We start from the raw sequence: 16,012 nt of genomic DNA, 5'->3' as shown, positions 1-16,012 counted from the left end.
CCTGGGTTATCCAATCTAATCCATATGATGGCAATCAGCCTATAAAATCCTCCATAACTCAGCAGCAATGTCCCGAGGATTACATCTTTCTCACACAGTATAACAAACTATTCATACTATTGTCTCTGCCTGGGGCCATAGTTGGACCTGGAGGTGACTTGTCACATGAAGGATTCTCATCAGCTGCACTCTGTAATTAGCTCCCTCTTGATATTTCATTCTGTTGATGATGACATAACTCCATACACATGATCTCCTCCTGATAAACCAAACTCCCGAAATATGTGTCACCCAAATGGGCTCGCTCACATAGAGTAGGGTTGGGGCCACTCTATCCTTGTGAACGAGCCCATTGGGGTGACACACAGAATAAAATATGAAGAATGGGCTGATTACGGAGTGAGACTCTTCATCTTCTTGTAGACGGTATAGTCACAGATGAGAACACAGGAGACCAAGTCCATATCTCATGCTTCCTAATTTATAGAGATAAGTATGGGGGCTCTAACCCTGTCCAATCACCTCTGGGGGGTGTTCCCTCCTCAGCCCTGGGGTTGATTCTGTCTTCTGAAGGTGCCATGGGCTATATTATTATTAATATACAGTATTTATAAAGCTCCAATAGTTGGCTCAGCGCTGTACATTACAAAGGGGGACAGAACATGTGACAGAACAATACCAATACAATGCAAAACATGAGGGGATCGAGGGCCCTGCTCTTTGGAGATTACAATCTAGTAGGGAGGGGATGGAGGCACAGGAGGAGATAGCTGTGGGGAATGGATTGGTAGGAAGAGTGGAGGAGGTCGGCAGGTTAGGAGGGGGTGGTGTAGGCTTCCCTGAAGAGATGGGTTTTCAGGGTGCACCTAAAGGAGAGGAGAGTAGGTGATAATCTGATGGGTTGGGGCAGGGAGTTCCAGAGGATGGGTGACACCCTGGAGAAGTCCTGGAGGCGTGCATGTGAGGAGGAGACCAGGGAACTAGAGAGAAGGAGGTCTTGTGCAGAGCGGAGTGTGCGTGTTGGGCGGTACTTGGATATTAGGTCAGTGATGTAGTTCGGGGCAGTATGGTGGACAGCTTTGTACGTCAGTGTTAGGATTTTGAATTTGATCCGTTGCGCAATCGGAAGCCAGTGGAGGGATTGGCAGAGGAGGGTGGAGGACACTGAGCAGAGGCCAGTGGAGGGATTGGCAGAGGGGGGTGGAAGCCAGTGGAGGGATTGGCAGAGGAGGGTGGAGGACACTGAGCGGAGGCCAGTGGAGGGATTGGCAGAGGGGGGTGGAAGCCAGTGGAGGGATTGACAGAGGGGGGTGGCGGAGATGGAGCCATTGGAAAGGTGAATGAGTCTGGCAGCCGTATTCATGATGGACTGAAGCGGGGATAGCCTGTGGCGAGGCAGGCCAGTGAGGAGGGAGTTGCAGTAGTACAGTCGTGATATGATGAGGGAGTGGATGAGCTGTTTAGTGGTTTCTGGGGTTAGGAACGTGCGGATTTTGGCGATGTTGCGGAGGTGGAGTCTGCATGTTGCGGAGGTGGAGTCTGCATGTTGCGGAGGTGGAGTCTGCACGAGTTTGTTAAAGATTGGACTTGGGGCTGGAAGGATAGGTTGGAGTCCAGAATGACACCAAGTACTCTGGCCTGCGGGGCGGGTTTGATGGTGGCATTGTTGGATGTGACAGAGAAGTCAATGGGGGGTGGTGTCCGGGCTGGGGGGAAGACAAGAAACTCGGTTTTGGAGAGGTTCAGTTTAAGGAAGTGGAGCAACATCCAGTCTGATATGTCGCTCAGTAGGTGTGTGATTTGGGCGGAGACCGAGGGGGTGAGGTGGGGGGTTGAGAGATAGATTTGTGTGTAGATAGATAGATATGGACCCAACGTTTCTGGTGTCTGAGTTGGCGATGTGATTTCCAACACCATTGCTTCAGTCTGATCACAACATATTCATTCACAGCACGGCTGTCATGAGCAGACCCCATAGAACCATGTTGGGGCCCCTCTGGGATTCTGTACTCCTGACACATACCATTTTATATAAGAAAGACAATCCTTTGCAGCCAGTGAGGAGCCCAATGTGCACAAATCTCTTCTCCCCACTGGGGTCGTAGTCAGCACATCAAAATATTTCCTTTGAGGCTCAGTGAGGTGACAGATCATTCATCCGTATCTATGTCTACAGGGATGTCAGATCATTATTGCCATCTAGGTGTTCATTCCTCCAATCTTCACACTCCAGAGCTGACTATTCAGATTTTTATATTGTGACCATTTGTCTTCTACTGACCACTAAATGAAGAGAACACTGTATCTGTAATACTGAACATTGAATTCCAGGAATATCTGTCATATCATGCCACCTTTACAGGGTATGTTACATCCCAACCATTGCTGGTGTCCTCCATGTCTATGGTCACCTTACAGAGACTATCTGAGATATGTTCCAGAAGGTTCTGCCAACATTCTATACCAAACCCTTATCTGAGCATGCCGGCCAGGCCATGAAACAGGTGGGGAGGGGGTGTATTTCCTCCTTCTTGGACCATACCAGGTGACATGCCCTCAACATGGAGATGAGGACTTGCCGGGGGGGACAAGGTCAAGGGTCTCTTCCTCTATACCTCTATTCACTCACAAAAAGAGAAATTGTAAAGAAAAAGAATTATCAGAAATGTCCTATGCTGTACATTAATGTCAATCATGAAGTCTGATGCCCACCAAAATAAAAAATCTGATGTAATATGGGGATCAGGAGCCATTTCTCAACTGGGGTTCCTTGTATCCATATAACAGATGTGTGACAGGACTAAATCTGCAATTACATTTTACTGCAAAATCAAAGATGACAAAATCCCTCCCCGAGCAGTCATATATTTCTGTCCCCCTTGGTGGGAGTGGAGGTGACCCCTCTATAAGGATCTACAGTCCATACACACCCAGCACAAGGCCGGGGTCACACTACCAGACGCTTCTCGGGGCTGCTGTTCCTCTGAGCTCCACAAGGTGGTGATCTCACTTCTACCCACACAGGAAGTCTCTATGGAAGACAGGAAGTGATGTCAGGTACAGACAGGATGTGATGTCAGGTACAGGCAGGAAGTAGAGAGGAGACGTTGCTAGAAGTGGCAGCAGAGGAGCTAATAAGATGTTATTTCCTATTTACACCTAGTAACTTCCCGTCATTTCCATCCTCTTCCTCCATAGTCATGTCCGTCCTCTTCCTCCATAGTCACTGTGATTTCTTTTATCTCCAGCAGATGATGATACACACATATATAGTGTGGGAACCCAGATGAACCCCTTCAGGGGGAGGAGTTGATGATAATATATATCTTGCTCCCAAAGCTGCCCTACATGGTTCAGTTTTATCGTTCAGCCAGCGGGATGACCATAAAAACTGAAGTGATTCCCCCATCCACACATTGGAGGTGGATGGGGGAATCCTCCCCGCTGCACTCTTGTATTCTGACAATGGGGGGACTCCTCCGCTCTCAGAATACACAGATCAGCACTGAAGCTATTGGCTGCAGCTGCTGGGGGAGTGGCTTTTATCCGGCAGTGGCCACACATGGATGGAAATGTGAGCGATCCCTGCTGAACCAGCTGAATTTCCATGGATCTATGGTCACCTTCAGTGACTTCCTCCCCTCCCCCTCATCTCCTTCATGATGGAAGTCATGCTGAGATCATCTCCCATTGGCTGAGCAATATTCTCATTTGTCTCTCAGCTCCTTCTTGCTATTCCTCGTCCTGCCTGTTGTTTCCTTGGATTGATTTTCTGTGTAGTGACCCCGGCTTGGTCTCTTGGATGCGCTCGTCTGTTGCTTGCCCTGACCTTTCTCCTGATTCCTGGATCTCCTCCTCATCTCTCCTCCATATCCTCTTACACAGCTTTTCTCCACACCTGCAGTGACCCTGGGGGGAGGAAACTTGGCACCAGCACGCCGCCAAATCCATCCCCACCATTAGGGGCTCTGGAGACAATTGTCTGCTATTTACACTCCGTTCCTCCGCACGTCACCTGATCACATGACAGCTTACTTCCACAGATTCCGGACAGATTTCTGGATGGTAAAGGTCAAAGGTCACTCTTCAGTTTAGGAGAGGTAGGACGCACCCAGGAACAAGGATTTGGTTTGTATGGGAGCCTCATATAGAGGACCCCTCAAAGCTCCTCATCCCAATGTCCCTCCATCCAGAGTCTATATGTCCTATGACATCACACTGACCTCACAGCTCCTCCTCCCAATGTCCCTCCATCCAGAGTCAGAGAATCCTATGACATCACACTGACCTCACAGCTCCTCCTCCCAATGTCCCTCCATCCAGAGTCAGAGAATCCTATGACATCACACTGACCTCACAGCTCCTCCTCCCAATGTCCCTGCATCCAGAGTCAGAGAATCCTATGACATCACACTGACCTCACAGCTCCTCCCCCCAATGTACCTGCATCTGGATTTTATTTCTGATGCTCTTGGGATGTGGGGACCCTTGGCATCCTCAATAGTCAGAAAGTCTGCAGCAAGCCTATACCCTGCGTAGTGTGGGGGTCCTGTGGGGGGGAATTATACCTCAGCCTGAGGTGGGGCTTTAATAAAATGGAGACCTGAATGGAGAGGTGAGGAGGATTCTGGGAATATCATTTGATGTGACTATTTGTGTTCAGATGTAGAGTTTTCCTCCTGTGAAGTCTGGAGATCATATGACATCACATTGCCTCCACCTCCCTCCCTGATAGAAGAGAGAAAGAAGAAGAAGATTCTAGAAGTCACCAGAGAGATCACTGAGCTGCTGACAGGAGAGGTGAGCGGTGCCGGGAATTCTGGGACATTCTCCAGTAACAGACAAGGGATGTGTCTGGATGGTGACTGTATCATTGTGTGTGTCAGGTTCCTATAAGGTGTCAGGGTGTCACTGTCTATTTCTCCATGGAGGAGTGGGAGTATTTAGAAGGACACAAGGATCTCTACAAGGACGTCATGATGGACAATCAGCCGCCCCTCACATCACCGGGTAAGAGGAGACTTTATTGTAAAGGAGAGAGCAGTACGGAGGATCCACCTAGATCCCCCATCATCTGATAAACACATAGAAACAATGAAATAGGGAAAAACAACAGTGAGCGCTAGTCCTGAAAGCGGCTAAGCACTCTAAGCAACCAATATGTACTTAAAATGGAATAACATAAAAATAGTGCAGCGCTAAGAGTAGTGATGATAAATCATATATGAGTCCACTTAAAGTCTTTGGTTATAAGAACGTGTCCAGTGACAAGTGAGGGTTCAAAATTGGTGATCCGTGTGGAAACGGCTAGAAAACGCACTCACCAGAAAAAAGACACATGTACGCAGTGTGCATCTAGAGCTCATGGGTCCTCCATCCAGAAGGGAATAAAGCTGGTCCGGTTGCAGGAAAAATGGATCCCTCCTCTATGGATGCAGCAACAGATCCTCCTCTTCCCAGTTAGGTGTAGGATTCCAAGATCAGGGTTCTGCAAGCAAAAGCTCCTCAAGGGAGTTTAGGGAAGGACACCCATAGTGTAGTAGATTATAAAAAAGCAGGTTCCATACCTCTGAAGATGTGCGTGCGCACGTAACGCGTAAAGGAGGAGCTTGGACGTCGAGACGCTACGCCTCCGGAGCCACGTGGAGGCCCGGTGGCCATTGTTCAGAGTGTCAGGGTTAGTTTGTCTTGCTGACACATCTTGATGATACCTGTCTACTTTGAATTGGATGTTACTTTTTCTCTAATAAAGCTGCAACCGGACCAGCTTTATTCCCTTCTGGATGGAGGACCCATGAGCTCTAGATGCACACTGCGTACATGTGTCTTTTTTCTCGTGAGTGCGTTTTCTAGCCGTTTCCACACGGATCACCAATTTTGAACCCTCGCTTGTCACTAGACACGTTCTTATAACCAAAGACTTTAAGTGGACTCATATCTGATTTATCATCACTACTCTTAGCGCTGCGCTATTTTTATGTTATTACATAGAAACAATGGATTCAGTCAGTGTGTGTGTTTCCTACAGATGGATCCAGTCATGGGAACCCACCAGAGAGATGTCCCCGTCCTCTGTATTCCCGGGATTCCACACAGGAAGGTCACACCATCCCTCACCATCATCAGGTAGATGAGGAACAATCACTGGTAGTATCATTAGGATCTGTACATTCTCTGCATTGTTACCATTGATGGCATTTTTATTATATATTCAGAGTGGAAACCTGAGAGATCCTAAAGTTGAGGTTAAAGAAGAGATAAAAGAGGAGGAGGATGAGGATGGGGGGATGGAGGAGTCAGAGCTTCTAAAAGAACACAAGGATCTGTACCAGGACACCATGGTGGAGTCATCCAGCTACAGGAACCCACCAGAGAGATGTCCCCGTCCTCTGTATTCCTGGGATTCCACACAGGAAGGTCACACCATCCCTCACCATCATCAGGTAGATGATGACAATTATTGGTAGTTGTGATTTATACACAGCATGTTTGTTACAATGAATGTTTTATTATATCTTTCAGAGTGGAATCCTCGGGGATGATAATATTGATGTTAAAGAAGAGTATAAAGAGGAGGATGAGGAGTATGGAGTGATGGAGGAGTTTTCAGAAGGACACAAGGATATGATGGAGCCACCTAATACCAGGAACCCACCAGAGAGATGTCCCCGTCCTCTGTATTCCCGGGATTCCACACAGGAAGGTCACACCATCCCTCACCATTACAAGGTTGGTGGGGCGGAGAGCATGGACTTGGGACACTATATGGATTTTTTATGTGACCTTATATTTTACAGATGAGCTCTTCTATCATTCTCTTGATTTAGGGTGAAGATCTGATAGAAGTAAAAGTTGAGGTGAAAGCAGAAGAAGAAGAGGCGTATGTGAGGGATGATCAGCAGTCTATGGAGGAGGATGGAATAACGGGGACATTTATAGAGGAGGACACTCCTACAGAGATCAGCACAGGTGGGTCATGAACACTAAATCCATTCCTCCACCCATACTTGTCATGCTTCCCTTCACATTGATCCAGCACCAGGTTTTGCCTCCTGTCCGTGTTGCTCGGGTTCCTGCCTATCCCCCCTGAACCTAGGTATTATCAAGTCTTTGCACCTGTGTGTTAGTGTTCCAGCAACGTGTCTTCATGTGGAAGCCGGACCCCTCTGGTTCCTGTGGTGTTCACTGCCGCTTGAGTATTCCCATATTCTGTGTGCTGTTGGATCCTGTCTTTGTTCTCAGTGTCTTCCCTCTGGCTGTGCAGTTATATTCCCTTTGGTTTCTGTCCGTGGATCCCCTCATTTCCTGTTGCTGTGTGTGTCCTTCTCAGCATTGTTTCCTGTTGTTTGCCTGCAGCCCTTTCCATCTTGCTGAGTCTCTCTCTCTGCACCATTGCTCAGCATCCCTCCCTCTCCTGCACTTTACACGTGTTCCCTGCATCCTCTCCCCCGGAGCCCCTTCCTAGGTTGCTGCAGTAGGTGACCTTGGTTCCTAGTATCCTGTGTGTACCGCGTGTCCTTCCAGCATGCTATTTGGTTGCACTGTGCCTGCACGGGTGTGTTAGAGAGCTGCAACCTGGGGGCTGCCATGCAGCACAACATCCACCCCTCCAGTGGCTCTGGTGAAGACCGGATGGCCCCTTAGATCCTGCGACTCTTGTGTGCGGTCACACTGCTCCTGTATATGTAAGGACCGGTACCCAGGTACACCTGTTTAGTTGTTTCCACTGGCCCACTATAGATCCTGAGTTTACAGTCCCAGGTGGTCTTCTCCTCTGATCGTGACAATACTGCTCTCTGATTGGTCCAGAGTAGAGTATCCACTGCAATATCAGCACATGGGACACAATTTATGTATCTAGACTGGATTTATATCGATTCTGGGGTTCAGCTGGCAGCAAAATGTTCATCTTCTACATAGGTTGCTCTACCTAGGCACTTGGGGCATGTGTCTTGGGGTTCTTACCAATGGCCAGATCTAGCAAGATCTGCTTGTCTGCTGGCTGTGCCGGGTGGAGGGATATGTCTGTAGTGTCTCAGACCCAAGTCACTGAGTGCAGTCTCAGGAGATGGGAGGCAGCGGTGTGGGATCTCTGCAACTTATCTACAGTACACATTTAATCTTCCACTGATAACTGAATATCAATGTTATGAGTCCTGACCCTTACACTGTATAATTTATATTGTACATTACATACTCCTGGCCCCTGCACTATATACTCTATGTTGTACATTACATACTCCTGACCCCTGCACTATATACTCTATGTTGTACATTACATACTCCTGACCCCTGCTCTATATACTCTATGTTGTACATTACATACTCCTGACCCCTGCACTATATACTCTATGTTGTACTTTACATTCTCCTGACACCTGCACTATATACTATGTGTTGTACTTTACATTCTCCTGACACCTGCACTATATACTCTGTTGTACATTACATACTCCTGACCCCTGCACTATATACTCTATGTTGTACATAACATACTCCTGACCTCTGCACTATATACTCTAGGTTGTACATTACATACTCCTGACCCCTGCGCTATATACTCTATGTTGTACATTACATACTCCTGACCCCTGCAGTATATAATCTTTGTTGTACATTACATACTCTTGACCCCTGCACTATATACTCTATGTTGTACATTACATACTCCTGACCCCTGCGCTATATACTCTGTTGTACATTCCATACTCCTGACCCCTGCACTGTATACTCTAGGTTGTACATTACATACTCCTGACCCCTGCACTATATACTCTATGTTGTACATTACATACTCCTGACCCCTGCACTTTATACTCTATGTTGTACATTACATACTCCTGACCCCTGCACTATATACTCTATGTTGTACATTACATACTCCTGACCCCTGCACTATATACTCTATGTTGTACATTACATACTCCTGACCCCTGCACTATATACTCTATGTTGTACATTACATACTCCTGACCCCTGTACTATATACTCTATGTTGTACATTACATACTCCTGACCCCCTGCACTATATACTCTATGTAGTACATTACATACTCCTGACCCCTGCACTATATTCTCTATGTTGTACATTACATACTCCTGACCCCTGCACTATATACTCTATGTTGTACATTACATACTCCTGACCCCTGCACTATATACTCTATGTTTGTACATTACATACTCCTGACCCCTGCACTATATACTCTATGTTGTACATTACATACTCCTGACCCCTGTACTATATACTCTATGTTGTACAATACATACTCCTGACCCCCTGCACTATATACTCTATGTAGTACATTACATACTCCTGACCCCTGCACTATATTCTCTATGTTGTACATTACATACTCCTGACCCCTGCACTATATACTCTATGTTGTACATTACATACTCCTGACCCCTGCACTATATACTCTGTTGTACATTACATACTCCTGACTTCTGCTCTCCCCCCTCCCCCCACTGCTATATATACACATAATATGGATTCTCTTTTGTTACACCCATTTCCTCCCAGCTGGACATTTTATATCGGATGATGTGATTGGAGCACAGACTTTTACATGGTGATAATAATGTGATAACATCCTCCAACTTTGGACCCTTAAACAGAAAGAGGTAATGAGGGAGGAGTCAATACCCCAATGATGGTGGTCTTCAGGATCAGTCCAGTCTTCATCTTGGTTGTTCTCCCCCCATCCTCACTCTCTGACCTCTGGTGGGGCTCAGCCCCGCTGTTCTTCATGACTAAATCATGGACTTAATAATCAAGTGCAGTACTTCTTGTGTTGGGAAGATGGCGATGAGTGATAGAGGGGGTGGGGCCCCTCGTCCTATAATCCCCTCATCACTGTCCCTCCTATAAAAGACAGTTCTGGTTGTTTCCTCACTCTCTGACTAAGGTCCATGAATAAAGAAATGACCTGGTAGGAGATCAGAGGAGCCATTTCCTAGTTCCCTTGAGGGTGGAATTGTAAGCTCCTCAGAGACCAAGCTGCCTGATGTGGGCGGAGTCCTGGTTTGGGGGAACCAATCAGCTCCTGTCTAGTAATCCTCTTTGTCTTTGTATTTTAGTCCATGGCCGGGAGATGAGGAAAACCTCCGAGGATTGTCTCACTTTGTCTCCAGACTGGAAAGTAGAAGATGAGAACATCACACAGTATAGTCCAGGAGAAAACCCGGCTCCCTCCAATGTCCATCCGGCACCACCCAGTGTAGATGGACCATCGGATTCCTCATATCCTGAGGAACCTCAGACTGTGCGGGACCGGGCCGGCCTTCCAACAGGGAAGAGCTTCTCCTGTACTGAGTGCGTGAAGATTTTCTTTTCTAAATTCCATCTTAATGTGCATAAAAGATCTCACACAGGTGAAAAGCCGTATTCCTGTCCTGAGTGCGGGAAATGTTTTTCAAGGAAGTTCCATCTTTCCACACATCAGATTTCTCACACGGGGGAGAAGCGATATTCCTGTCCTGAGTGCGGGAAATGTTTTTCAAGGATGTCCAGTCTGCACACACATCAGAGATCTCACACAGGGGAGAAGCCGTATTCTTGTTCTGAGTGTGGGAAATGTTTTTCAGTAAAGTCCAATCTTAACCGCCATCAGAAATCTCACAGGGGGGAAAAGCCATACTCCTGTCCTGAGTGCGGGAAATGTTTTGTAGAAAAATCAACACTTGTCAGACATCAGATTTCTCACACGGGGGAGAAGCCATATTCCTGTCCTGAGTGTGGGAAATGTTTTTCATGCAAGTCCAATCTTTCCATACATCAGAGATCTCACACAGGGGAGAAGCCATATTCCTGTCTTGAGTGTGGGAAATGTTTTGTAAAAAAATCAAAACTTGTCAAACATCAGAGATCTCACACAGGGGAGAAGCCATATTCCTGTCCTGAGTGCGGGAAATGTTTTTCAGAGAAGTCCAGTCTGCACGAACATCAGAGATCTCACACGGGGGAAAAGCCGTATTCCTGTCCTGAGTGCGGGAAATGTTTTTCAAGGAAGTTCCATCTTTCCATACATCAGCTTTCTCACACGGGGGAAAAGCCATATTTCTGTCCTGAGTGCGGGAAATGTTTTTCAGAGAACTCCAGTCTGCACAAACATCAGAGATCTCACACAGGGGAGAAGCCGTATTCTTGTTCTGAGTGCGGGAAATGTTTTTCAGTAAAGTCCAATCTTAACAGCCATCAGAAATCTCACAGGGGGGAGAAGCCATATTCCTGTCCTGAGTGCGGGAAATGTTTTGTAGAAAAATCAAAACTTGTCAGACATCAGATTTCTCACAAGGGGGAGAAGCCATATTCCTGTCCTGAGTGTGGGAAATGTTTTTCAGAGAAGTCCAGTCTGCGCAAACATCAGAGATCTCACACGGGAGAAGCAATATTCCTGTCCTGAATGCGGGAAATGTTTTTCATGCAAGTCCAGTCTTTCCATACATCAGAGATCTCACACAAGGAGAAGCCATATTCCTGCCTTGAGTGTGGGAAATGTTTTGTAAAAAAAGCAAAACTTGTCAGACATCAGATTTCTCACACGGAGAGAAGCCATGTTCCTGTCCTGAGTGCGAGAAATGTTTTTCAGAGAAGTCCAGTCTGCACAAACATCAGATATCTCACACAGGAGAAAAGGAAAAGGGTCGAAATCCTTTCACCTGTCCTGAGTGCAGGAAATGTTTTTCACGCAAGTCCAGTCTTTCCATCGGTTTTCTCACAGGAGGGAGAAGCCATGTTCCTGTCCTGAGTGTGGGAAATGTTTTTCAGATAAGTCCAGTCTTTCCATACATCAGAGCTCTCATACAAGGGAGAAGCCATATTCCTGTCCTAAGTGTGGGAAATGTTTTTCAGAGAAGTCCAAACTTTACAAGCATCAGAGAGCTCACACTTTCCTGTCCTAAATGAAGGAAATGTTCCTCACTGTCTTCATGTACATCAGGGATCCCACACAACCCTGGAGGTGTATTAGTGCCTTGAGTGCGGGAAATGTCTTCTAGATGAATGTTGCTGCCCATCCCAGCTCTCATGTGGGGAAGAAGCACACCCTGATATACACCTCAGATATACTCCATGGCTGATCTTCATCATGGAAGAAACAGTCCATAAGGAGATGAGAGGCCCCCAAAGACATGGATGAAGTGTGGGACCAGGTCGGCCATTGATGGCAGGAGAAGAATAAAAATGGAGTCCTGCCCTGTGATTGGCTGAGTATATTTTGTGGTGGGAGATTTCACAAACACTTGGAGGTCTATGGAGAACAATGTTGAATGGATGTGACCGGCATTCTCCAGCTGGGAGGAGTTTTGGCCGTATTTTATTTCTTATGATCATTGGCTCCATCTAGTGGCCATAATATCATATTGGGCTAGTTTTACTGATGGAGAGATTTCAGAAAAATCACCTCATTGTGGCCACTAGATGGAGCCGGCGATCATAGGAAATCACTGTGTTACTTAACATAAGGCCGAATGTTGTCACAGCTGGAGGAATGATTGTCTCATTGGTCCAATGAATGTTCTATAAATAGAGCCCTTGGTTTCCTTCATCAGACACGGCTCCATACTAATCCCTGAGGTCACACTCCCGCACTGTGAGGTCACACTCCCGCACTGTGAGGTCACACTCCTGCACTCTGAGGTCACACTCCCGCACTCTGAGGTCACGCTCCCACACTCTGAGGTCACACTCCTGCACTCTGAGGTCACACTCCCGCACTCTGAGGTCACGCTCCCGCACTCTGAGGTCACGCTCCCGCACTCTGAGGTCACACTCCCGCACTCTGAGGTCACGCTCCCACACTCTGAGGCCATTCTCCCACACTCTGAGGCCATTCTCCCGCACTCTGAGGTCACGCTCCCACACTCTGAGGTCACACTCCCGCACTCTGAGGTCACACTCCCGCACTCTGAGGTCACACTCCCGCACTCTGAGGTCACACTCCCGCACTCTGAGGTCACACTCCCGCACTCTGAGACCCATAAAACTTTATTTCGGTGGTATTTATTCACCGCTGGAATTTTTTTTTTTGCTATATAAATGAAAATGTCTACAAATGTTGCAAATAAATAATCTTTCTTCATAAATCTTGGCTAAAATGTATTCAGATATCTTTTTAGTAAAAAAAAAATAACCAAATTAGTTTATAACCAAAAATTATAATTTAAAAAAAATATTTTTACATTTTTATTTTTTTTTATATTATTATTTATGTTTTTTTTACACCCATAAAGACTTTAAATGCAATAATTTCTCCTTCTCTCCGGCTGCATTCCTGCAGCCATTGTGTAATATTCATTTATAATATCTATATAAGTTGTGAGATATGCCTGGCAGAGAATATACCCTCTTAATTGGATGTGAATGTGAGGTTTTGACATTGAGTGGTAACAGATGTGAATTATTTGTGTCTGGGTTACGTAATTAGGAGAGGTTTACATTTATGTTTTCTTTAGAATAGTATGTAATGTATATCTTATTTTGAATTCATATAATGAGTCTGAGAGTTTAAATTGTATTCATAAATCACGTATTCAGACAGCTGTATGTAACATAAGAACTTCAGAGATCTCTTCTTAGAGGGTCCCTGTCAGTCATGGTAATTGGTTAGTAGATTGAATAGAAACACGTGGGTTGCTACATTGGGAGGTGACCAGGGGAGGGGTTAAGGAGCCCCTGAATTTGAAACAAAGGATAATGGGAGGACTTAGTTCCTTGTGCATTTTAACCATTTGCCGCCCGGCCAATGGCCGTTTGGCGGCTTCAAAGTTGCTTCTCCACTCCGGGTGCACGCCATTTGGCGTGCTCCCGCACATGCGCCGTTTGCGCTAATGCAGAGCGGCGCAGCGGCTCGATCTGTCACCGGGCGTGTACCTCGGACACGGCCGATGACAGATCCGAGTACCGGCTCCGTTGCTGGTACCATGTGACCTGCTGTGACCAATCACAGCAGGTCACATGACAGTTGTATACAATGGATGGCTTCATTCATGATGCCATCCATTGTATACTAGTGCCTAGCTGTGAATGCTCACAGCTAATCACATGCACATGTCATGTGATTAGATGTGATCAAATCACAGCTAAGCACAAAAAAAAAAAAAGCTGAATGAATCGATTTCATTCAGGTAAATGCTTGCTTATAGCAAAGTATTTCTTTGCTATAAGCAAATTGTGTAAAAAAAAAAAAAAAATACTGATCACTTCCCCAAAGTAGTACAATGTTACTATGGTAAAATAAAAAAAAATAAAAAAAAAAAAATATATTTTTTTTTTTCATACTGTCACCAGTCAGTGTCCCTGATCACCGCCATGCCAGTTATATGATGACGCTGTACTGCACTGGTGACAGGATGTAAAAAAAAATAGTGAAAATAATTTTTTTAATTTTTTCATTTTCCGAAAAATTATGACAAAAAAAATACAACTTCAAAAAACTCGCCATGCCTCATATGAAGTACGTTGGACTGTCTACTCTGCAAAAAGGGGTCATTTGGGGGATATCTGTACTGTTCTGACATTCTTGGACCTCAAGAAATTAGATTGGCTGTCAGTACTTCAGGATTGATCAATAATCAGATCTATACCATAGTTTGTGAACTCTATAACTTTCCTACAAACTAAATAATACATCCTAATTTGGGTTATTTTCACCAAAGACATGTAGCAGAATACATCTCGGCCTAAATTTATGAAGAACAATTATTTATTTGTAAATTTTTATAACGGAAACAAAGAAAAACGTGTATTTTTTTCAACATTTTTGGCCTTTTTTTGTTAATTTAGCAAAAAATAAAAACCCCAGCGGTGATTAAATACCACCAAAAGAAAGCTCTAGTTGTGTGAAGAAAATGATAAAATTTTAGTTTGGGTACAATGTTGTATGACTGCGCAATTGTCATTCAAAGTGTGAGAGCGCTGAAACCTGAAAAATGGCCTGGGCAGGAAGGGGTAAAATTGCCCGGTATGGAAGGGGTTAAGTACGTAAGACATTCAAGGAACACAGTCACTTGCTGACTTCTTCTCTTCACTTCATTCAGACATACCTACACTTCAGACACACAAAGGAGCACATGGCATGCTTGAACAAAGGACAACACATGGCCACTTCTTAGGAGCATGTCTAGGCCAGGATCCTTCTAAGCTGAACAAAGGAACTACATCTTTCTTCTTATATCTAAGGAACAAGCAACAAATATTCTTTATTTTTATTTCATTTTAAGCTACATATCTTTTTGTATCTAAATTTACTGTTTTTATATTGACTTTGTATTTTTTGGTGTGTGATCAAATAAAGTCACACTGCTTTTTCCTAACTGGCTTCCAAAAGGATTTCTTCCCACAACCATCTACTAGTACAGGAATACTAATAGAGTTTTTTCACAACTCTTAAATTCCAACACATTGAGAAATACTGTGAGAGCTGTGATTGGTCAAGTCTGTTGGGACTAGCCCTGTACCATGTGACCTCGGTGATCATTCACAGATTTCACTAGTAGTAAGCAATGATATCAGGAAGTGACATTCTCCTTACTACTATTCATGTGATCACTTGTCTTCTGTTCATTGGTCTTCCCAGTGAATGGCTCTGCAGGGAGGGGGGATGTCAGGACAAGTCTGATGATTGGAGGAGAGAAGACTGAGCTCCCAGCACAGCTACAAAACTGACCACGCTGAGCTCTCATGCCTAGTGTGGTCAGTTTTAATAGGAAATCAGAGGGACTGGCAGGATCACCGGGGATCTCACACAAAGGAAGCAATACAGAGAGAAGAGGAGACGTCTTCATACCAGGACATGGGACAGCCGGCACAGATCAGGAATAGGACATGTTGGAGGAACATATTCTTTGAAGGAGAAGTTCAGGCAAAGCTCTTTTGTCTGTACTTCTCCTGTGGATCAGAGGAGTGCAGTTCATTCTGATCTCCTGTGACCCGTTTTCAGGTGAAGCCCGCTGTCAGCTGACGTCACTCAGCCGGCCCAGTCTGGAGAAAGATCACGCAGGCACAGGG

The 16,012-nt window shown here is 45.5% G+C and overlaps 3 protein-coding genes across 3 annotated transcripts in view; 2 read left to right on the top strand and 1 right to left on the bottom strand.

The window, feature by feature from the left end:
* The window catches only part of LOC149441851 (uncharacterized), a 409,050-nt gene that overhangs the window by 213,605 nt on the left and 179,433 nt on the right, over nucleotides 1–16,012 (top strand). The window lies entirely within an intron of this gene.
* Nucleotides 1–16,012, bottom strand: part of LOC149441855 (uncharacterized) — a 269,391-nt gene that overhangs the window by 155,645 nt on the left and 97,734 nt on the right. The window lies entirely within an intron of this gene.
* On the top strand, nucleotides 6,901–13,089 carry LOC149441857 (uncharacterized). Its single transcript, XM_089656805.1, has 2 exons — nucleotides 6,901–6,969; nucleotides 10,084–13,089. Exons 1-2 carry the CDS (start codon nucleotides 6,906–6,908, stop codon nucleotides 11,406–11,408), a joined length of 1,389 nt encoding a protein of 462 aa, XP_089512931.1. The 5' UTR covers nucleotides 6,901–6,905; the 3' UTR covers nucleotides 11,409–13,089.

This window comes from Staurois parvus, unplaced genomic scaffold, assembly GCF_062004578.1.
Source record: "Staurois parvus isolate SC_StPar_1 unplaced genomic scaffold, SC_StPar_1.0 ptg000941l, whole genome shotgun sequence".
Taxonomy (NCBI): Eukaryota; Metazoa; Chordata; class Amphibia; order Anura; family Ranidae; genus Staurois; species Staurois parvus.
The sequence above is the reverse complement of the archived record's forward strand: the minus strand, read 5'-3'. Positions and strand labels throughout refer to the sequence as shown.

Excerpts from the sequence above, each read along its gene's own strand:
- LOC149441857 (XM_089656805.1), top strand. The coding sequence starts at position 6,906 with ATGGAGGAGGATGGAATAACGGGGACATTTATAGAGGAGGACACTCCT. Across the intron at positions 6,970-10,083 it reads TCCTACAGAGATCAGCACAG|TCCATGGCCGGGAGATGAGG; the intron begins GTGGGTCATGAA and ends TTTGTATTTTAG.